Source organism: Mus caroli, chromosome 15, assembly GCF_900094665.2.
Source record: "Mus caroli chromosome 15, CAROLI_EIJ_v1.1, whole genome shotgun sequence".
NCBI lineage: Eukaryota > Metazoa > Chordata > Mammalia > Rodentia > Muridae > Mus > Mus caroli.
In genome coordinates this window covers 51,875,992-51,899,769 of record NC_034584.1, presented here as the reverse complement: position 1 = coordinate 51,899,769, position 23,778 = coordinate 51,875,992, and the positions used below count along the sequence as shown (strand labels likewise).

General features: G+C 43.4%; 1 protein-coding gene across 1 annotated transcript; it reads left to right on the top strand.

The window, feature by feature from the left end:
• Positions 1-22,779, top strand: Derl1 (derlin 1). Its single transcript, XM_021183530.2, has 8 exons — positions 1-337; positions 8,964-9,075; positions 12,477-12,541; positions 13,467-13,493; positions 13,963-14,058; positions 15,028-15,080; positions 16,896-17,006; positions 20,628-22,779. The coding sequence occupies exons 1-8, from the start codon at positions 185-187 to the stop codon at positions 20,764-20,766; spliced, it is 756 nt and encodes a 251-aa protein (XP_021039189.1). The 5' UTR covers positions 1-184; the 3' UTR covers positions 20,767-22,779.
• Positions 22,780-23,778: the final 999 nt, after the last annotated feature.

The window sequence follows — 23,778 nt, the reverse complement described above, 5'->3', positions numbered from 1 at the left end:
GAAGGGGAAGTTTCTCTTATGATCGCTGCCTAGCTTGTCCGAATTCGGTGGCGCCACGTCCGTCGGTCTCCGCCTCCTGCACAGCGGCTGCGTCTCCACTTTCCCTGGCCAAGCCGGCCGCGGAGCGCGGGGTGGGCACGGGAGGACGCGCGGCGCTGCGCAGCCGGTCACCTGACGGTCGACCATGTCGGACATCGGGGACTGGTTCAGGAGCATCCCGGCCATCACGCGCTACTGGTTTGCTGCCACCGTCGCTGTTCCCTTGATCGGCAAGCTTGGCATCATCAGCCCGGCCTACTTCTTCCTCTGGCCCGAAGCCTTCCTCTATCGCTTCCAGGTAGTAGCTGGCGTCGGGCGGTGGAGACTACAGCCCCCAGGTGTCCCCGCGGCGACGGAACGGGTTCGCTGGGCTGCGGGGCGCGCTGGGGCTGGTGGGATCTGTAGTGCGTCCGCCTCCAGGGGTTTAAGGCTGGGGGTCCTTTGGGTCCCGGGAGGTCCTGGGGTCGAGTGTTAAGGCTTAGATAATTTAGAGTTGCGGACTGGCCTGCTGGGACGTGACTCACGATACCTGTTTGGCAAGATTGTACTTCCCGCCTTCCGCACTCTGAAGTGAGAAGGTAAGTTGCCATTCTGTTGGCAGATTGGGCCCACCTACCTAAATGTCTTCCTCCCTCTTTCTATCCACATCGTGGGTGGCGATGCCATCTTAATCAGTGGTGTCTACTTGACATAATTCTGCGTGGGTTGTTTGTGTGTTTACAGTTTCTCTCTCCTCCCTAAAGCAGTGGTGTAAGGGCAGATATTAATAAGAATGAATTTATCTGTATTTCCTACGGCCTCTATCAGATCACCTGGCATATAGCCATTAAATGTTACCAGTGAATGAGTAAACTACTCAGGAAACGGGAGATACTAATTTTCTTAAGCATTCAGGATATTAGTCAAGATTATCATTCTAAGCCAAAGAATGTTAGTTTCCTAGAGGTTATTTTTATTGATTCTGTGATATAAAAATTTAATCAGGGGACGCTCAGGTCCCAATATTAGATCTGGATTTCCACACATTCCTTGGCCTTCTCTTTCTATTCTCCACTGGATGTTAGTTTCTCGTCTCCTTTGCTGATTTCTCATTTTCCAGACCCAGATGTTGGGATATGCTCTAGGAGTCCATTATAGGATCCTCCGTAGTCCATCCCTTGGACTTAGATCTTTATCATACAAGGGGCATAAACACATGAATGGGAGACTGTCAGATATGTGAGGATCGTTAGTGTAGTGGTGGAAATCACCACCTGGTGACCAGTAGACATATAATCAAATCTCCTTTTCATCTTTGCAAAAAGCAACTGTGTTTGCTAGAGGAGTTTAGCAGTCATAGAGACATCCCTGAGTTCTTTTTTTGGTTTTACTGTTTAGTGCTGGGACTCAAACCCAGAGTATAGCAAGTGCTAGCTGAGTGTTCTGCCATCAAGATGCACACCTTGTTTGGCCTCTTGACTTCTTTTTCCCACCCCAGAATCTGTCAGCTTAGACAGCTGATTCTGCCTTAGCTGTCTATTCGGAATCCAAGCCTTTCTCCATCACAAGCTGTTAGCATGCTGGCTTTGCTCTTTCTGTTCTTGCTGAGCATCCGGGGCAGAAATCATGTCCTGCCAGTCTCCTGAGACTCCTCCCATATCTGTGAACTGGGCTGGGTAAAGTCCGTGCCAGGGCTTGCTGTTACAGCACCTAAGTCGACCCCAGGACCTTTGCACATGTTATTTCTCTCCCTGAAAAAGGTAGTCATGGCTCATTCACTTTCATGTGTGTCTTTCAGGTCTCTGCCCAAATGCCATTTTCCCTTGTAGGCCTTCTCTGATTGCTGTCCATCAGAGTGTTCCTCCTTCACTGTTCCCTTCCCTTTCCTTTGTCCTGTGACATGCCACCTGCTGGTATTTGCTAGTTCACTTCCCATCGAGAACCTAGATGAGTGCTGGGCACATAGCATCTGCTTATGTATTGCCTGAGTTCGTAGACATACTGGGAGCTTGCTATGTGCTGGGCACTACTCTACAATGGCAAATAAGACAGAGGTTCCTGATCCTATGAGAAAAACAGAGGGAGGCAAACTGCTAAGGACAGTGTTCAAGGTACCAGTGTTTCCGAAAAATCTAAGAGAACACTTGAAAATGTCTTTGAGTTTGACTTTTGGACCCAGTCTTTCGGAAAAAAAGAATAGTAAACTGGGATACTAAGCAAAAAATGGGAATAGAAAGAAGACTAGGTACCAAGTAGAGAGCCAACTGAAGTGGGAAGCCTGGTAGATGAAGACAGGGCGTACCCTGGGGTTTGTGCTGTAAAGCACAGATGAATCGTAGAGGGCCTTGTGGTTCATGGTAAGAGGCTAACAGTCTAAGTTTCTGCAGCACTGAGGAGCAAGCCTTGGGCACCGCACATGCTGGGAAATCCTCTGCCTTCCACCTCTGATTTGAGAGCACCAGTGGCACCTGGGGGGATTGGAACAAAACACTGGAAGCTGACTCCCCACTCGGAGTGAAGTCAGTGTGTCGGGAGTACTGGGTGATGGACTCACACTTACTTTACTGAGTGTGGGAGTGCTTAGCAGGGCTTGGGTTTGGTTTGAAGTGTGGATTAATGGTGTGCTTTGACGAGTGTTAAATCTCAAGGTGTTTTCCAGGCAGCCCAGTAGAGACAGACATCCTGCAGCAGTTGTAAGAACATGAGTCTACCGCTCAGCCTGAATTGTATAGTGTTGTTATGTGTTAAGAAAATAATTGCGTTAATAAATGTGTTTTGGCAGAGTGCTGTTGTGAACCTTGTACCCAGTGGCATGTTGGGTAATGAGTGCACAGGGAGTGCACAGGGAGCGTTGGCTGTAAATCATTTTACGAGAACGTGGTCAAAACTGACTCTCTGAGCCTTGTGAAATCTTGCTCGCTTGTGTAGTCAGATTGCTAGAGTAACCAATATCAAAAGCTTTTCTAATAAGCTACAGATGTAATAATGTTGTAACAAAACCAAACAGGAACCCACTGGAGACAGTATTTGTGTCACACCTCGTGTGGATACACCAGCCCCTCAGATGCAGATTGTAACAAGCCTAGTAGAGACCATGCAGGAAGGATGGAAAAGCACAGAAGGTGTGCTTTCACAGTTTCTACAGGAGACGCCTCTCCTTAGACGCTCCATCTGTGTCAGCCTAAAGAAACTGGGGGATAATTGATTTTGAATTGTGCATTCCCAATTTGAAGGACTGAAGTAACGATGCTCTTCTTACTTCTGTGTAATGTGATGGTTTAAAGCTATAAAGTTGAAAGTGCTAGTTCTCCAGTTTGAATAACAAAATACAGCAAATGGGCTAAGCCGCACTTCCTGGCTGGCCACAGTTTCTCCTTATCACATACTTTCCAGTGATGGCGTGTCTTCCTCTCGGCCAGTGATTAAAGAGAGGTGGCAGTTTCTGGATGCCTTCATATTTATTCACTGAGATAAGTTAAGCCTCCTGTGGAGCCTGTACTATATTTCATTTTTTAGAAACAAAATAGTGTCACTCCTTTTTTTTTTTTTTGTCAGTGCTGTGCTGTCCCTGTATGTGCGTTACTTCAGTTTCTGTAACCAGCTTGAAATACATGCTGGCTCGTGTATGGGCAGCAAGAGCTGGTGTCTGTCTCACCTAGTTAAGAGTGGTCTAAGTTGCCTTAAATTCCTTCCTAACCCCTTGTCCACAAAGTGTTTAGCAAAGTGTTTTGAAAAGTGATTTCTTCAAACTAGTTATAGAAAATGATTTTTCCTTTTTTCCCTAGAGCTGGAAGATCATAAGGCATCAGGTAGTTAATCATGTAGGACAGAAAGACGGACAGAAAGACTGCAGGCTTTCAAGTATTTCAAGAAGTTAGGTCAGAACACCACGGCGTAGCCCTTACAAGTTCTGTGCTGTGAACCAAGTTATTTATCTGTCTGGACCTAAAGTGTCTTTACTTAAAAGCAGTGATAATATAATGCTGTGCTAACTTCTCAGTTACAGGACTCTTGACCGTAGGGCCCTCCCTCAGTTAATGCCCTTTTTGGAAAGGAAAAGAGTAGAAGTTGCATTAAATGATTATATTAATTATGAGCCAAGTCCTAATTTCATAAACATAAACAAAAGTGCCTTCAAATCAAGAAAATATGTCAGCTATTTTGTACTTCTCTTAAGTATAACACACAGAAAATCGTTTGTATAATAGCCAATAAATACTTTATTAAAACTATTGAAATGATTGATCCTTTTTATTAGTAATAATATAAGATTTTAATTTAAGTTAAATTGGAAATATAATTCATGAATTATTGTTATTTAATCCCTGTCAAAGAATCCCAATTACCTGGACATAATGGTACCTACCTGTAATTCTGTCCCTGGGGAATAGAGGCCAGGCTGGGCTGTATATAGCAAGTTTCAGGCTAGCTTTACTACAGAGTGAGGTGTCATCCCAAGAAAGTAAAAAGTAAGCAAGAACAACAACAAAAAGGCCACTGAGGGCTAGGGCGTGGCTCAGTTGGTGTGGTGCTTGCTTAGCATTCGCAGAGCCATGGGTTTGATCCCCAATACCACATAAAGCCAGGCATGGAGGCCTGAGTCTGTAATCCCAGTGGTGGAGAGGTAGAGAGGCAGGAGAGCACAAATTCGAGGTCATACTAGATTTACTCTAATAGCTTCACGGATAGCCTATCTCAGGAAAGAAAGAAGAAAGAACTAATGAATAACAAAACGAAAAGGACTCTAACTTAGATTGGAGAGCTGTGAGCTCTCGGCTTCTCTAGCTTGTTTTCCAGAATTAGTTATGGTCACATTTAACCCAGTGACTACAAGCTTAGCAATTGTTTTAAGAGTACTTGGGTTATGCTAGCCATATATATAGCTATATATAGCTGGAAGGAGAGTGAACTTGAACTGTGGCTGACCTGGGGGTAGCAGGATTTGCTTACACCAGCATTCAGCACACAGGTGCTGTCATCATCTTGCTTGCTTGGAGACCCATGCGTGTGCCAGTGCTCGTGGGCATGCCTGGCTGTGTGTGTGTTGCATGTGTGTGCATGGACACGTGTACAAGTATTCAGAGGGCAGAGATTATCCTTGAGTGACATTCCTCAGGAGCTGTAAACCCTGAGTTTTGAGACAAGGGCTCTCCCTGGGACCTGAGGCTCACTGCTTAGGTTAGGTTGGTTGGCCTTTTTCCATCTCCCCTGCTCCTTTGGCTCTCCAGAGTTAAATGTACCTTTCTACTCATGGCCCTGCAAATAAAGCCTGATTCCTTATCCTAGTTACATGTCAGATAGAGGAAAGAAGGGGCTGTTGGGGATTTCAGAAATAAACACTCCATCCTTCTGAAAAAACTCAGTGCCTAGTGATTTCAAATTATAATTTTAAATAAAAAAATAATAAGTCTCTTAGATGAATGAAAGCAAGTATAACTCAAGGGTAAGCTTAATGAACAGGGAAGAGAAGTGAGGTATTTTGACAGCCACTGATTTCTAAAGAACAGGTGCACACAGTGGCTAAAAATAGTATTGTGTCATCAGCATTAGAGAAAATGTAGTCAGGGGAAAAAGCCTCAGGGTTTTTTCTTTTTCTAAAATCAAGCATTGAGTAACTTAAAGGAACATTGGAGTACGTGAGATGTGAATGTTAAAAACCAGGTCAGTGGGTGTTTTCTGAAAGGTTGTAATAGTAGCACACCTCCATATATGCTTCAAAACAGTTTAACAGAGCACATTTCAGGTCACTTTCTTGAGCCCAATCATTTACACAATATGACAGGAAGAGGGTAGGTATCCCGGGACACATGTCACTGGGTAAGCAGAAAAAAGCCACCTCGTAAGTCTAGAAAGGTTAGGGCTTGCTTCTGCCCTGTATTGTGGTGCTTTTGCAAACAGGGAGTCAGAATTGATGGGTTTATTCTCAGCTCATTCCTAGGTCATAACAAGGATAGCAGTATCGGAAATTTTACTAAATGTAGTTGTAATGTGGCTCTCTGTTGAGTGACATTGTAGAGAGGGTTTAAGTCTTACAATTCTAGAGTCATGCTAGAACAGAATCTCTCTTCACCAGTTCCTAGCTGTTGTGTTACCTTTATCAATACTGTTTCCACATCTATAAAACCCACCATCTGAATCATTTTTTGTGTAAATAAATTGAGTAGCATACTAATTCATTAATTTTTTTTTTTTAAAAGCCATTGTTCAAGGTCTGGGGATATACGCAGCCCAGTTGTTAAGGCATTTGCCCAGCGTATCAAGGCCCTGGGTTCCATCCTCGGAACTCCCTAAACAAATAAACACATTAGCCAGTGGGGGCTGGGAGTGATTCTTCCTTGTGCCTTGAAGTTGGGGCTGAGAAATGGTAACTTTACAGAAACTTCCCTCCAGGCCTTCTCTTGTCATCTGCAGTGCCCTTTTCTTGAGACAGTGCTGTTCCTGTGGTCCAGTTGTGAATGGAGCTGATTTAACCTGGCGTTTTACTGCTTCATTGCAGGGGTCTTGGAAGGTCACATTTAGTCTACACAGGGAGGACATTAAGCTCTAAGGGTTTCATTTCTGTCCTTGGAGAGTGGGCTTGGCAGCTCCGTGTCTGCTGTCTTTCATTCTAGCAGCCCCGCATCGTTAGCAGCCCTCTTCTGTTTGTTGTGCTCTTGCAGTTCTTGGGGGCTTTGTGCCAAGAGTGTATTTTCCCTTCCTTGTGCCAACTCTTGCTCATTTTGACAGTCTTCCCCTGATTGATCCAGCCGTGCTTTTCGTGCTTGGCACATGATAGTGTGCCACAAGACACATAGCTTTTAAGTCAAAGGTCAGCATTATTCTGTTTTCCACTGTCTAGGGGCCATCACTTTATTGTTTAATAATGTTTTGAGATAGAAGCCAGTGAGTGGTAAGGGTGAAAGGGGAGAAAACAGAGACTTCTTTGTTTGATTGTTTTTTTGTTTTTTGATAGACTTGTGTGTTTGGGGAGGTCAAGAGGTTCAAATTTCAAATGTTACTTGCTTTGGTGGTTGATTATGAAAGGAAAAAGAGAAAACTGCAGAAAACCATGAGAGATAGGCAAGAGTATGTCAGTGTCACAGGGATAAAAAAAGATAGAGATGTTGGATCTGATTTCCTTTAGAATAGTATCAAGACTAGCCAGGAAAAGGATTTGGAAAGAAAGGAGAGGAAGATCGTTACATTTCCTTAGATATGAAAATATATTAAACCAGAAATTAAAATAACTTAGTATAGGCATTCATTCTAAATTATCTAATCTAAAAGTAGGCTTTAAAATTGAACATGTTTCTATCCATGGAAAAAAATCTTAGAGACTTTGCAAGCATGATAGTGATGGGTGCATTTCCTATGTTAAACTTAAAATCAGTGTATTTTGGAATAAATATACTGTAAAGTAGATATTGCTGTATAAAATACAGCAAAAGTACTCTAAAAGCACAAGTCTAATGACAGAACAGAAAGTAACTTGCAACAGGAAAATTTCCATAATACACACAGAGATGCAGATCTATCAGGGTAGTGGATGTACCTTTAAAATGTGTCTTTAAAATGAAGAAAGATGCTCAGCTTTCTCAAAGCAAACAAAGATTAGTTTTCAGGTTGGTGGCTGTAAATATCCTTTGTGGAGAATTTGTGTAGAAAGATAGCAATCATCTACATTTTAGGAGGAAGTATAAATTAATTAAACATTTCTGTAGACATTTGGCAATATCTACCAAAATAAGTGCATATGTCTGTTGATCTAACAGATTGATTCCCAGGCATTTATTCCATGTGTGTGTGTGTGTGTGTGTGTGTGTGTACAGAATATACAAGAATATTCATCATGGCATCATAACAGTTTAAATGAAGTTTGTCTATCCACATATCCACATAAAGAAAGTCTGTGAAGCAAATAGAAATATTTTGTCAAGGGAATGAAGACATAAAACTGCGATTTACAGCATGGTGAGGAGTGAGGAATAATGGCAGAGCGTTCCCAGAAATGGGCTGTGCATGCACGCATGCCCTTGAATTCCAGCACACAGGAGGCTGAGGCCAGCAGGCCAATTGAATGTTCCAGGAAAGCCTGGGCTTTGAGACTCTAAAAACAAAGGCAAGGCATGGTGATGTTTACCTTAAATTCGAGCATTTGGGAAACAGAGCCAGGGAGATTTCTGAGTTTAGGACCAGCCTGGTCTACATACCTCAGGACAGCCAGGCCTATGTAGAGTCTTGAAAAAACAAAAACAGAAACACCCAAAAGCTTGGCCATGTGGAGCAGGCAACTCTTGTAATCCCAGCAAGTCTTGATCCTGAGGCAGGAGGATTGAAAATGTAAGAACTATCTGCTGCATAAGTTTAAGGCCTCCTGTGCAATGCAGTGAGTCCCTCCTCTTTCAAAATGTGAAAAGAGAGTTTGGACCAATCTCAGTGGTAGAGTGCCTAGTCTACCCTGGGTTCAGTTCACAGGGTTGCCCCAAAGGAAAGTGTTAGTTGTTGCTGAAAATAACATTTGGAGATTAGAGTTAGGACTTCCCCTCTTCATGTTTGTGTGTGTGTGCGTGTGTGTGTTGCGTTACTTCCTTTTGAGCCCATATGCCTATTTAGCACTTTGTTTTGATTCCTGTTAGCCTCTAGCATTTGAGAATGCTACTTTTACTTGAGGATTATCTGTTAGCCCGGCCTTAGGCAAGACTAGCCATACATTTGCATAGTATTGATTTTGCTAACTTGTTTAAAAATATTAACTGATGATTTTGATGGCCCGTCATTTCATTGGCCTGTGAACTGATGATGTGTAGGCAGCAGGAGCTACTCTGTCTCCTCATACTGTGCTGATGATGTCACTTTAGCTCGCCTTGAAAGAATGCTTTGCATTGTGTGGTTTTGTTTGGTTTAAATAAGAAAAGTGTTCACTCCAGGGCAGAGGAACTGACAGCTGTTTGTTTTGATCTGTTCAGATATGGAGGCCGTTCACTGCCACCTTTTACTTCCCCGTGGGCCCAGGGACTGGATTTCTGTATTTGGTCAATTTATATTTCTTATATCAGTATTCTACTCGGCTTGAAGCAGGTAAGTTACCTGTCATTGTTAAAGTGTTGTTTCATTCTAAGTTACTGATTCATTCTAAATATGTTGCCTTGGATTCTCAGGACCATTAATATTATATAAAGAAATGTGTATTGATAGTTCTTGCATGCTCACTGGGTCATGACTGAATACTGGGTCATGACTGTATTAGGCTAGTAGAGTATTTTTGTTTTGTGTTTTTGTGTTTGTTTTTTTGGAGACAGGGTCTCATCTATCCCTGGCTATAACCAGTTGACCTCCAACTCAGAGATCCACCTGCCTCTACTTCCTGAGTCCTGGGATTAAAGGTATGCACTACAACACCCAGCCTGATTGAGTTTTTAATCACAGAATGAGTTGTAATTTGTTATAGAAAGAAATAATATCAGATCAAAATTTTGCATGTCCTTCCATCTCCTGATTGTCTGGGTTGTGTGTCTTATACTTACTCTTGTCTTCGTCCTGCTAGAGTGAGGCCAGGCTAGAATGTACGTGTCTTTCAGACAGAGTGCGAGGCAGTTCAGAGCTTAGTCTCCTTCTCAGAGGTAAAAAAACGCCCAGCCAGGGGCTGGAGAGGATGGCACAGTGAAGAAAATGCATTTGTGAGGACCAGTCCAGAATCCTTCAGCCACACAGATAAGCTGGGTGTGGCACTGTGTGCCTGCAGTCCAGTGCCTGGAGACCAAGACCCCTGAGGATCCTGGGGGGCTCTCTCTAGCTAGAGGAGTCAGCTGTTGGGGTCCATTTTCAGTCAGAGGCCTTGCTCAAAAAATAAGGTGATGAACAATAGAGGAAGATTCTGATGGTGACCTCTGACCTTCACACATGCAGCATGGGCACCTGCACATGCACACATGCATATACTACACATGTAGTATACATATACTACATGCTTACATGTAGACAACAGCTTTAAGGCAGGATTTGTACTGTGGTAGTTTTTCAAACATACCATCTTGTATGATATAATAGAGAAGCAATCCAGTGCTTTAAAAGTGTCTTGTTGAATTAAGTATTTCCACAATACCTTATATGCTAGCTTGAGTTGCTTATACAAGGAAGCAGTAAATTGATACCCTAGTCAAAATACAGATCCACTTTTGTTGAATGTAAGTGATTTGCAAAGGTTGGCTGACTTCAGAGATTTTATACAACTGCTGGCTCTTACTTAGGTCAGGTTTCTGAATCATCCTTAAGCGTCTGCTCAAGTGTTTGAAAATTTGCCTCCGTCTCACAGCTGTTGCCACCAAGGCTGACAACCTGAATTCAATTTCCTGAAGCCCACATGGTGCAAGGGTAGACCTGACTCCCAGCAAGTTATCCTCTGACCTCTGTTTGCATGCACACTAATGTACATGCCCATACACGCATACACACACATACTCCCCCCCCCCCCCCAAATAAATGTGCTAGGCCTCAGCACCATACCAGAGCTCTCCTGAACTGTGCCAGGGCTCTCCTGCCTCCCAGAACCTTTGGGTTTCACTCTCCCTTGTGCAGTTCTTGGTGGTAGTGCTCAGTAGAGCAGTGAGGAGCAGTCGCTTAGCATTCTGCTCTTCCACTTCATCTAAGTGACGATGAAGTTGTTGGAGTAGCTCTTACTTTAAACACCAGTGTAGTAAGTACATACTGGGTGAAGTGTGGATGATCCGTGACAGCTGTGAAGCTTTTCCTATGGCAAATGTAAACATATACAGGGTCTTCTTAGAGAAAAAGACCAGTGAACCTTTTTCTTCTTACTGAGAAAAATTCATCTCACGTCACATTCTAACCTTTTGTGAGCCTATGATTCAGTGGTTTTTAACGCTTTTGTAACCATCACAGCAATTTAATTTCACAATGTTTTCATCAGCACCCCTGTAGTAGACCCAAAGTACCCGCCCCCAGCTCCTGGCTATTACCAGTCTACTTCCTGTGTAGATTTGCCTGTGTGGGCCATGTTTAATGTAGTTTGTGACCAGCTTCTTTAACTCAGTGTTGGCTTTGTTAGTGCGGACTCCTATTGTGGTATATGTTGGTGTGAGTCTCCTTGACTGTCGTCCCCCCACCACATCTGGTTTTGTCTGTATCAGTGCTCTTGCCTTGGTTATTTGAAGCAGAATGTCACATATAATTCTCTTTCACTCATTGCTACCCAGCATAGCTCTGAAGTCAGGCCTTAAGGACTCTTTCTGATGTGGAGCTAGATCTGATAGAATTGTGAGATTCTGTGGCCATCTTCTGCTCTTGTTTGTGTTTTTGAGTCCATTTACCCACTTTATTAACTTGGTCAGATAATGTAAGCTGCTGTAATATTTTGTGTATGAAAGACAGGCCAGAGAAGCTGCCCTGCTGGGCTACTGGGAGGTTTTGTTTGCTTTTATCTTTAGAAGTTGCTTCCCTGGCTTCCAGCAGAGCGCTTTGGAATGTTGGAACTGAGAGGCACTTTTGAAACAGTTTCTTTGAGATAAAAAGTTGCTCTCTTTATCTGTGGGTTCTGTGTCCTGAGTCAGCTGCCTGAAAAATTTGGAATAGCTGGAAAAGAAGTCTACTGAACTTGTACAGTGTACTCCTTGTCATCACTTATTAAACAACACATTGTAGCAACTGGTTGTACACAATTTACATTGTAAAAGGGACCATAGGTAATGTGATCTATCTTACGGTATAGGTCAGAATATCTAGGTTCTATGCAAATATTATACCATTTTATCTAAGGATTGTGGATATTTGTAGGTTTTAGTATACAGGGAAGGAAGCTCTTAGCTCCCATCTTCCATGGATTCCAGTGGAGGATGGTAATCTACATCCCATCTAGCTTCCTCATTTGAGTTTAAAGGGCACAATTCAGTTAATACGTTTGTAGAATTGTGCAGCCATTATCATAATCCGTTTACAACATTTCTTTGCCTCTAAAGTCTATATCTGTTAGTATTGCCCATATCCTTCAATCCATCTTCCATGCAAGCCATAGGAAACGTCAGTTCCCTTTCTGCTCTTTAGAGTCGCCTGTACTAGTAATTTCTTGTAATAATTGTGATGGGATCATACCGTCTGTGGTCTTTTGTGACTGTTTCTTTTACTTAGTGCCATTTTAAGGTTCTCCTACCTAGCATGTAGATGTAGTTCATCCCTCATTGTTGTCAGTTACATAGATAATGTTGATGGGCCCTTGGTTTAATCCATTTCGTGGCTGCTGTGACTAATGCTGCTGTGAGCATTACCGTAGAGAGGAATCTTCCACGCTATCCTGTTTAATCCTCTGTTTTGCAGATAGATGCTCCTATGTCCTAAAGGTCACACTTTTTTTTTTAAAGAAGTGATGTTAAATATCTTCAATATTATTTTTTCAAGTATTGTTCTCTGTAGAGGCTACTTTGTTCCCCAGTTCTGAAGCCTGGTGTTTGCCTTGTGTTTGTTTCTAGGAGCTTTTGACGGGAGGCCAGCAGACTATTTATTCATGCTTCTCTTTAACTGGATCTGCATCGTTGTATCCTTCAGGGCTGCTTCAGGCCATAAATGAACTCCCTACTTCCCCTTTAAGGTTTTGGGAAATAGTATTCTAAAACCTATTTAAATCAGTTTTTACACCTTTAAAAAACTATAGTTAATAATGAGAATATCAGGTTCTGTCTTTAAAGCTAGGGTAAATCCCATGTTTTGGAGATGCCTCCTCTCACTGTAGTCTCTGGGATTTTTATCCACATTCAGTGGAATTTTATTGCTGTCTCCTTGAGCCCAGCTCTCTGTGTTCTCTGGGATGACAGTTTGTTGACTGAAGCACAGATACTCCATGCCAGCCACAAGACAGCTTTCTGGTTCTTTCCAGAAATTAATTTACAGCCAGCATCATTTTATGACTTTGTTGCTGTCCATCTTTTGGTCCTAAATAATAATCTAGTCCATAAGGCACCCACTCTGGGCATGGTCTATCTCTGTGTGAGGCACGTTGATAAGCAAACCGTTGGACCTGACGACTGTTTAAAGTTGGTCAAGAGCCAGAAACATAAAGGCCTGGAACACACCCTCTCCTTTAAGAGAATGGAATTAAAAAAAAAAAAAAAAAGCTGTTCCTGAGTGTAAGCATTTGCTTCAAATGCACAGATCTGTCCATCCTGTAGTTGAATGCTAAATAGTAAAATAGTAGCAGGGTGTAGAAGAAGATACCAGGTGACCAGGTCATGGTGAGGCTGTTCATTTCCATGTCTCCCGCTCTACTGACGGACTGTACTGGCTAGTGGATATTTCCGCAGTGATCAGAACTTTTGTGTGTTCCCATATCTTAAGTAATCTGATAGCTAGAAAGTGTTTTCCTTTGGAACAGTGTAGTGACGTCCACTGGAGGGAAATGAGCAGCTCAGCCTTGGTATCTATAGAATACTTTCTGCATATGATCCTTGACTTTACAAACCAAGATTACTGGCTTAGCAATGGATATGCAGGTAAGACTTTCAACTATTTGCCCTTCTGTATGTTTCAGAAGTTGGGATTACATTGAATGTATAGAATGAGAACTGATTATACTGTTAGCTAAGCCTTTGAGGCTCTTGTAGGCATTATCTAACCATTGGCTTTCTTGTTCATTTCTGGCTTATGCTTGAATCTCAGAGTAATAGTTGTGCATTATTTCCTGGGCGTGTGTGGGGTTATGTATTCATTGAAAATAGATTAGATAGTTAAGGAAAATATTTTTTTCTTCAAATAACAGTTTGAACTGATGTTTCTGACTTCATGTATTGATCATAGATTTTTATGGCATTCATTGTATGATAAATAATGCGGTTAGTTTGTGATTGTGACATTAGGGTTTCCTGTGCAGAGTTTGGGAGGTGGGCAGGGTAGGCAGGCAGTCACTCTAAGCCTTGTTTCGTGCCTGTGGTGCTGAGCTTCCTGTCCTGACTTCCTTTGCAGCTGCTGATGATCCCTCTGATCATGTCAGTGCTCTACGTCTGGGCCCAGCTGAACAGAGACCTGATCGTGTCGTTCTGGTTCGGAACACGATTTAAGGTAGTTTACCTCTGAGGAATATATAGCTCAGTGGAACTTAGTCTGTGGTAATCTTGCCTGAGCTCAGATGTGTACCTTCTGACACTTCCAGAAGGGGTCACTGCAGAGTAGTGTACCACAGGCAGGTGTCTGCTCAGTCCTGCTCCTAGCCATCCCAGCATCCCTTGCTGTTGTTACTTCCAAACCCTCTGAGCCTCTTCAGGGATATGCCCCTCAGTGATCGTGTTTGTGTGTGTGTGTGTGTTTGTGAGAGGAGAGAGAGGGGGGTCGAGCACACAAGAGGGATTACAAGAGAGACAACATGCAGGAACCCTCGATTTCTAATCTTTTTGTCACTCCTGCACTTCCTGTTAGGTGCCACATACTGTACCTAGAATAGCACCCCCGATGCTCCCGGAGCTTGCTGTTTTCTACCTGTAACGTCGACCTGTAATTATAGAACTGAATGTTGCTTGAGCTCCTGGCTGGAGTTAGACTTGTCTAGTCTGCAGGCTAGTACTTACCCCAGTTAGACTCATGACTATTTTAAGCTTCCTTTTACTAGTTTCTGAAGTTCCTTTGAAGTTCACTCAGCTTAAGTTTGTTCCAGGATGTAAGATCTGGAACCCTAATATCTTGTTGGGAGACTGTTAGTTCAGGACATTCATGCACAATGTTAGATAAAAATTCAAGTTAATTACTTATAACAATCGCTTTTGAAGTCTTCCAGTGGTTCTGTTTGGGGTGTTTTTACTGTCATCCATAAGATACTTGTTTGTTTCCTTGTGAATATTAACTTAGTAGGACAAATAAGTTTAGTTTTAGGATAGGAAGATGTAAGTGCAGTAGGGTCGGCCTTAGATTTGAGAAATTTTGTAGTGACCTAGTGATTTCTGTAAAGCCCTGGTCACTACTTTCTCCCCATTTTCAGTTCCCCGGGTACCATGTGTCTTCAGATGCGGCTGTTCACATCTGTGTCCTCTTTCCTAGGCCTGTTACTTACCTTGGGTTATCCTTGGATTCAACTATATCATTGGAGGCTCGTAAGTAATGTTAGATTTATTTATCTGGAGACTAATCCTTGGGAAACTTGATTCATTTTTATTTTCCTTTCTTAGGCTTTTAAAGACTTTAAAGACTGAGTGTTGATATGTTAGAACCTTAGAGAGAAAGATGTTTGGATATAATTGGTTGCACTACAGGACGTAAGCACCTTTGACATTGGATGGCTCTCACTTTGTTAGCTTGTCACTAGATACATTGTGCTTCTAGACCTATTTGTTTGAATAAATATATGCCTGCTGGATTCAGTATCCATACTGGGCAAATACAGAACTTACTTGCCTTGGTTTGTCTTCGGATCTTATCTGGAAGATTACTGCTTGTTTTTCAAACACTCCCAGAATGCCTTGGAAATGGCTTACTGCCATAGAAATGGAGATTCTCAGATGAGAAGTACCTCTGTACGTGGTTTGATGGTGTAGAACTTTTGTTAGGCAGGGTCAAATTTCTCCTCCGTTGGTCTGGAGTTGGTACTGAGATGCAGGAAACCTTTTCATGTTTCCAGTCTTAAGTTTAGAGAGGGACCTTTTAGAAGGAGCTGTCTGGGGAGACCACAGAGTGGTTAAGAGCAGAGATTGCCCTTGCAGAGGATCTAAGTTTAGTTCCCAGCACCCATATTGGGCAGCACACAACTGCCTGTAACCTTAGCTCCAGGGGTATCTGATATCTCCAGCCCCCTCTGTGCTTGAGCCCATGTTGTGTATACACATAGGCATGCACAACAATTACAGATATGTATTTTAAATCTTTAAGAATGAGAAGAACCTTCCTGTGCCTGATATGGTGGCACATGCCTTTAATTGCAGCACTTGGGAAGCAGAGGCAGGTGGGCCAGCCAGGGTTACATAGCTAAACCCTATCTCAAATAAACAAAACCCAAAACAAAACCCAAGCTAGAGATTTTAAGAGCTCTCATTTCTTATTTACCAATTTTTCAAGAGTTAGTAAATTGCAAAAGTACTAACCCTTCTTATAGCTGATGTATTTGAGCTATATGGTCCTTACTACTCCTGTGTATTTCCAGAGAGAAGTGAGTGGCTTGAAGAGAAGGACACTGTAGAGCTTAGCACCTTTTGACATTGGTTAGCCTCTCTCGCCCCCCCCCACCACACGGGCAGAGTGTGGGAAGTTGCAGGTGTTCCTTTGCTCCGGCAAGAATCACGTGGGTAAAGATGGAAGAAGGATATGTAAATCGCAGCCGTGGCTGCTGCAGGTGCCTGTGTGAGCCTGGGAGACCTGAAGAGTCTTACTTACTTTAGGATGCAGGGCAAGGCTCAGCTGTCCTAAGTGATCTGTGTGTGTCTCATCTCACTGACAGCGATGCAAGAGAGATGCAAACCACAGCTCCAGGAACGTGGGAGCAGTGGTTGTCTGTCGTCCATCTTCCTCCCTCCCATGCTCTTCTCTCGGTAGTCTGCTTATTTGTCTGTTTTACAAACATCGTGTGTGTAGGCAAGAACTCAGAAACTCACTTGCTTTGCGCCTGCCCCACCTCCTGAGACATACTGGAATAGAACTAATGTTTTGAGATGGACTGGGGTCTTGGAAGAGATGTATGTCAGAGGTGCTTTGGGCCTGGAAGCTGTGGGCCTCATTCGTTCTTCAGCCCTAATGTCCCTCTCCCTCAGAATACGTTTGTCACTCACTGTAAAAGGGCCCATTGTAGAGCTGTCACCACTCCCGGGGACGGTAATGGACGGCAGTGAACGCGGCTCTTTCCCATGCTCTTAGTTCCAGCTTGCTGCAGCTTACTGTGTTGCCTGGATGTCTTTGCACTGACTTGACTCTCTTTGCAGGGTGATCAATGAGCTCATTGGAAACCTTGTCGGACATCTTTATTTCTTCCTGATGTTCAGATACCCAATGGACTTGGGAGGAAGGAATTTTCTGTCCACACCTCAGTTTTTGTAAGTTTTCTCTTCTCTTGTTGAACATTGTGTTGTCCTGTGGTTTTAGGTATCCCAACAGGAGACATTTTCATGAGGAGACACTTCACTGCCCTCTCTAAGCGAGAAAGAAATGCGAGCCAATAAAGTTCTTACTGTGGTCACAGTCAGGAAACCAGGGATTCATGCCACAGCTTAGTCCCTTTCATAACATCTGGGTAAAGATCACTGACTGGGTTAAGCCGTTACAAAGATCACCTTTGCTGAGCAGGCCGAGTTATTTGGTGCTACTGTAGAGTGCCAACCGTAGGCTGGGGGGACAAGTGTCATAAAGGATAACACTACTTTTTTTTTTTTTCTTGAAACATTGGTTTCACCCATCATGTTGACTGAGAAGTTAGCTCATTATTTGCTGTTTTAAAAATGTGTTTTTATTGTTCTTGTTTTAGGGACAGGGTCCCTGCTATATAGCTCAGGCTTACCTTAAACCCTCCATCCTTCTGCCTTAGTCTTCCAAGTGCTAGAACCATAGGTGTGCCACCCCCTGCCTGGTTTAAACTTTCATAGAGTAAATGCTATAGACTAGAACTTTTGTAGATTGCTTAAAGTTTGAACGAGAGACTTGAGATTTCCAACTCCTTGGAAGCAGGTGCTTGGTCGTTCTCTTTTTTAGAGTGAATTAAGTAGAAGAGGCCAAGGGCAAGAACTTCGGATCAGATACCATTCCCTTTGTGTGCTGTTTTTGATACTGGGGAAGTTACTTATTAAAACCTCCAATTTTTGGTTCATAAGTCTGAGTTGAAAGGCTGTCCCTGTCTCATAGGACTGGGTAGAGCAAGCAAGGCTCATTATTGGAAGCATAATGGTGGGTAGTGGGTTAATGACATAGTACTGGGTTCTGGGTTAATAAAAGCCCTGTGCCTGATGTCTCAGAGAGGGCTGGTGGCTGAGAAGAGATGCTCAAACACTGGAGTGTGTAAGTAGCATGGCCCTTCTGTCAGTGAAGCAAAAGGCTTGAAATCGGGACCAGTCAAATCACCATATGAGTGTCCCAGCCTGCCTGACAGTCACACCTAATCCCACGAGGGAGATGGTATAATCTCTTGCATCTAAGAGTTTAAAAGACGGGACCCCTTTGAATCAAGATGTTACTTTAATGTTTGCAGTTCTCTTTCTTTTCAAGGAGTAGGTGAGGGCAGAAACACTTTTAGCAGTCCCCTTCTGCCCCAGCTCTGTGCAGGTTAGGGTGTGTTTGTAGAAGACATTTGATTGCGAACTATAATCAGAAAAATCCAGTGGTTTGTTTGTTTTTAAAAGAGAATAAAATGAAATTTGTTTCTTTTTGTGCCTCGGGTTGCTTTCAGGCTGAAAAATAAATGACCAGTTTGTTTTCTAATTACCAAAGGACACAGTAGCCGCAGGTTGGGATTTTTGTTCTAGGTTTATCAAGTAGGCTGGCAGATGTATCAGCTTTACAAAGCCTGTGCTCTGGGGAGTAGCCAACAGTTACTTTACCGTAAATGGCTATTTTCTGATTTAACAGCTTACAGATATTTTTGAATTGTGGACAAAAGTGTAGAAAATTCCAACAGTAAAATTCTGGGAGCACACTGGAGCCAGCCTTCCACTTGAGTTTTCTCTGTTGGTGGATGCCCTTCTGTTAAATTTTGCATAAAGATCAGATGGTAAAATGTAGCTCCTTGCAAAAGCAGTAACTGCTTTGGAATTACCATAAATTTTTGTTGATTATGTATAATTGGGTGTCTTTTTATTCTAATTACTGGCATTTAATTTCATTCTGAGCTTAAGCAATGAAGCTGGCTTCTATATTGTCTTGAGTGTGCAGCAGAGGAGACAGCCCCAGTGCCTTTCTCAAGCGCTGTGTTTTATTATGTACTTTAGAGGAGTATCATTGTACAGGCTGTCATAGATGTTGACAATTGGGTGCCTGGAAACTACACTTTGATTTAATGATAAAACTGTATTTTATTTTCATTTTTTAGATTTTTAGAGACAGAGTTCTTCTATGTAGCCACTGATGGCTGGGGTTTGTCATCCTGCCTCAGCCTCCCAAGTGCCATGATTATAGGTGTGCGTCACCATGTTTGACTATGTATTTATTTAACAGAGAGGAGTTGACATACAGATTTCTAAGATGGTTCATATTCTGCATTCCATTTAAAAAGCAGCTATATCTTCTTTTATACAGTTCTCTCCAACAGTTAACTTTCTGTTTCAGAAGAGGTCTTTTCTCTTTTTAGGGGGAAGGAGGATGAAGGTATTAAACATGTTACAAATTGATGCCAGCTACTAGCTGTTATCAGCACAGTAGCACTAACCGTTGTAGCACATTAGGCGGATCGGTGCTAGCTTAGCGCCGTGGTGCCTGGGCTTGGGTACTGATGGTTGTTCTTGAAGAACTTCACTCAGTTTCGCTTCCATTTTGTTGTTGATTTAATAAGCCTGATTGCTGGCAACTGTGGCATATGTCTCTAATCTTAGATACTTGGGAGGGTGAGGTCAGAGGGTCTACAGTTCAAGGCCAGCCTGGGCAACTTAGTGGGACCTTGTTGCAAGAAAATTTTACAAAAAGGGACTGTGAGCTCAGTGGTAGAGTACGTGCCTAGCACTCCTGAGGTTTTAGATTCTACCTCAGAGCAGCCAAAAGGAAAAGAGAGGTTTGTGTGTGTGATGTCCTCACAGGGTTGCTGCGACAATCCAGTGCAGTTTTGAATGTGTTGTAGTGCAGGGGATCCTTGACCAGAAAGCTGCTTTAGCTTTAGGTTGTGCTATTGGCCACGAATGGAAAGGCATTTGTAATGACTTATTCTGGGTACAAAGGGTTTAAAACCAGGGTATCAGTTTGTACTCTCTGCCTTCCAGCAGAAATTTAAACTTTAGAACCCTAGAAACTCATTGTCGATTTACTAGTAATGCAGACAGTGAGAGAACTGTTGGGAATTGTTACAGAGAACACAGATAGGGGTTGAAGTTTTGTTAGCTGTCCTGTGATATCTGGTTTATTAATTTGTAAGGTAAAACATCATGGGACCATATTTGGGCTGTGGTGTTGATGTGTCTGGGATGGGAAGGATGCAGTTGGAAGGCAGGTGATGAGTGAGCTAGGCATAACACCCATAGCTTCCAGACAGAAAGCCTGTGGCCTGCATGTCTCAGCCCAGAGCGGGGAGATGCTCTGCGGCCTCAGTCCTGCTGCTTGTGGGTTTGTCCTCTGAGAGTGAGTCATTTTAAATTCTTTGATCCAGTCTGACCCATGTGCTGACACGCCAAGAAGCCATTGGTGCTTTCTGCTTGTTGGGTTGTGGATAGAATCTGTTTGCTTCCATATTGCTCTGCATGAATTACTTTTATAATCAGTGGGAAGAATGTGGAGAGCGTGACTTTAGCATGACTGTAACTGAAAGCTTGGTAAAGTTAAGAAACATGAAAAGCAAGTGCCATCTGTGCTCAGGGCATTGCACTAAGTGCTGACCAGGAAACTAAAGAAGGCAGTGTCCCTGGCCTCTTTCAATGTGACAACTGTCCTGCAACATCCAGGAGAGGGAGATGTTCCAAATGACTGGAGGTGGCATACAAGTGACTTTGTTCTCATCTTTGTCTTTTTTCTGCTCTCTACTCCAGGTACCGCTGGCTACCCAGTAGGAGAGGAGGGGTGTCAGGGTTTGGTGTGCCCCCTGCTAGCATGAGGCGAGCTGCTGATCAGAATGGCGGAGGCGGGAGACACAACTGGGGCCAGGGCTTCCGACTTGGAGACCAGTGAGGGGCAGCCCTGGCCTGCTCACCAGCCATGCCGAGCAGATGACAGTCTCCTCCCAGTGCTGGGCACGCTTAATGGCCGAGCTCTTGCTGCTGCTCTTGGACCTGACCCACACTGAATGTAGTCTTTCGGTACAAGACGCATTTTTAAGTCCTCAAGGAAAATACAAGTGTTCCTCAAGTTTCATGATTCTCATTCAAGCCCTTACTGCTATGAAGAACAAATATCAGCTGTGCAGATTTCAAAACTGACTCATTTTCTGGTGTCTTCTCTTCCTCCCCTTCCATCTGAATAATGAGCTGGGCAGGAGGGGTTGGTTAACCAAATCCAGTCAAAGGACCCTTTCCTCTCACACGTGTCCCCAGAGGTGCAGCTAGAGTTGTCCACAGAAGGGTTTTGCCTTTGACAAACTTACTGACTTTTGCCAAAGCTTGGTCACAAAGAGCCGCTTCCCACATGGCTCTCGGCCATCACGGGCAGGACTGTAACAGTAGGGAGAAGATGGAGCATCGGAGGAAGCGCTTCCTCTGCTGTGGGGCCTGCATCCGCCTGTCCGCAGTGCCGCCATTTGCCGCCTTCTCAGATATTCATACCCAAAGGCACCACTGAGTCAGTGGTGGCCCAGACTGGGAGTGATGAGGGTTAGGACTTGTTGCTAGGCACTTTTCTCCCTCTGAGCCAAGTGATCAGAACCATAGTGGAGTTGCTCCTGACACAGGATGGGTTTAAATGCAATCCCCTTGGGTTTCTTCCGAGGGGTGAACAGACTTTGTGTGCCCAGAGCATTTGTGCTGCACTGTGTTGTGGTAGGAGGTTCCAGATCACACTGGCCAGACACACGTCCCTGGAGGCAAGCTTTGGGACACTGATTCCGTTCCATCCTCATTGTGGATGTGTGTTCACCGAGTCGGTGGAGAAAAGAGTGTCAGACTCTAAATTTTTTGTTCATTGTTTTTTTTGTCCCAGGCCTTTTCTGGTTGAGTGTTTGTGTTAACGGCAAGGGAAGTACAGCTCCTCAGATGTGTGTCGATCAGTTTTTAAGGCTAATAGAGGCACATCTGAATGAGTCACTCATAATTAGAGGTTCCAATAGCTTTAGGATCATTTGCGTTTGAAGGTCATTATTATCTTGGGTCATGCATGTATACTCTTTGTGAATCAGACCTGCTCCCTTTTCATAGGTGGGCTTGTGCCAGCAGAGCTCAGCTTATCACTAAATAAAGTTTTCTGAAGGCTACAGTGCTTTATATAGTTACTTTATGTTGTCATTCTGAAATCAGGCTGCTGGCTGCAGTGTGGTGTAGCTGGTATGCTCTGAATGATGTCTGAAGGTTTTTGCTACTTGGGTTTTTCCTTTGAGGCAATGTGCTCTAACAGTGTGACTTGTCTTTCTCTGCTCATTAAAACTGTGATGTATATTATATTAGGAAGGGGGAGTTTGAAAAAGAGCTCTCCCTTTCTCCTAAGTGTGTACCTCTCCATATTTAATTTATGTGATAAACTGTCGGGTGGAGAGAGGCTGACCCTGAGCCGCCTGGTTCTCCTGCCGACCCGAGGCTGTGATAAAATGTGTGTGTCTAAGATCCACAAGCCGATCTCCCTATGCCGGTGCCTGTGCACTTCTGTGCAAGGAAGGTGGAGGCTCACCTTCAGAAAGGACTGCCAGTTGAGCGAGCGAGAGATTATTCTAATGTCCTGGTACCCGGCTGGCTCCTGGGAGGACTGGCTTTTCGAAGGGTCTGCAAGAATGCAGAACTTTTCTGTACAAGGCAGATGTTCATTACAGTTTTTCTCCTGGACCTGATTAGGATGCTGATAACTTTATTATCCTTCCAGGATAATTTTACCAAAGTGAGCTGGTTGTGAGTGTTGACTTCACAAGGTAAGAGTTCATAGTGGGTTCTCTTCATGAATGTGAAAAAAAAAAAACCAACCTTATTTTGTACAGACAGCTTTCCTTTTTGTAACTAATCCTTTTTACTGGTAAATATTGTAAATTAAAATGTGCAACTTGAAGGCTGTCTGTGTTAAGTTTCCGTACCTCTGCGGTGGTGTGTTGTATGATGGAATCTATGTCACTGCCTTCACCAGATCAGTTTTCTGTGATCTCCAGTAGTTTTTGACTCGCAGGACAGCAAGCCTTTTTGTATGCGATTGGTGTTCATGTATTAGAAAACGTCTGAATTCCTGGAAGAAATTAGTACTGATGTTTCCTTTGTGTGTGCGCATGCGCCTGAACCTGCCTGAGGGTGTGGGTGTTGGTGTGGGGGGAGAGTGTGTGAGAGAGAAAAAGACGGTATGTGAGTGCCTGTGTGTCAGAGAGAGAGAGAGAGAGAGAGAGAGGGAGAGGAGTTTTGGTATATAGCCTAGATTGTCTGCAAACTTGGAATCTTATTGCCTCAGCCTTTCAAGTTCTGGAATTAGACATATACCATCACATTTGGCTTGGTTTTTATTTAGCGAGGCAGGATGCTTCCAAATTTTAGGAGTCACAGGTAATAGTGCTGTGCACTTCTATAGCTTTCACCCATGAGTGTGAGTTTCGGAACTCTGAAGTCAGATAAACCCTTCCATAGGTAAGAACACCAAACTAGGACACACATGCCAAATTTTTCTCTTAAAGGTGAGCAGGTTGAGGGTGGCTTCCTGGCCTTGTGATGCGTTTATCCCAAGATAGGTCAACAACAGGAAGCAGGGCTGTGTACCTAAATCTTAAGAGAGAAATAATGAGCCAATAAGAAGGAAAGACCCTGTTGATTTAGAAAGGCAGGACATTGCCAGTCTCATGGTAGTTGAGCTGTCTTTTGAATAGCTAATAATAGGCAATGTTGCAGCTGTCATCGTCTTCGTTGCCAATTGTGTGTGAGGTCCCTTGCCATTATACCCTTTCAATAGTAAAATCCTGGATAATGAAATGTGCTAACCCTTGGGAGAAGGTACAGGTCTTTCTGGCCTTCTCACAGGTAGTGTCTTAGAAGCCTGGCCTGGGCAAGCATGCTTGCTGGCAGTTTATTT

What these genes read in the sequence shown, in the direction of transcription:
- Derl1 (XM_021183530.2), top strand. Translation starts at nt 185, where the DNA reads ATGTCGGACATCGGGGACTGGTTCAGGAGCATCCCGGCCATCACGCGC. An exon ending in AACTATATCATTGGAGGCTC is followed by an intron (nt 15,081 to 16,895) that starts GTAAGTAATGTT and finishes CTCTCTTTGCAG; the next exon opens with GGTGATCAATGAGCTCATTG. An exon ending in CTGTCCACACCTCAGTTTTT is followed by an intron (nt 17,007 to 20,627) that starts GTAAGTTTTCTC and finishes TCTCTACTCCAG; the next exon opens with GTACCGCTGGCTACCCAGTA.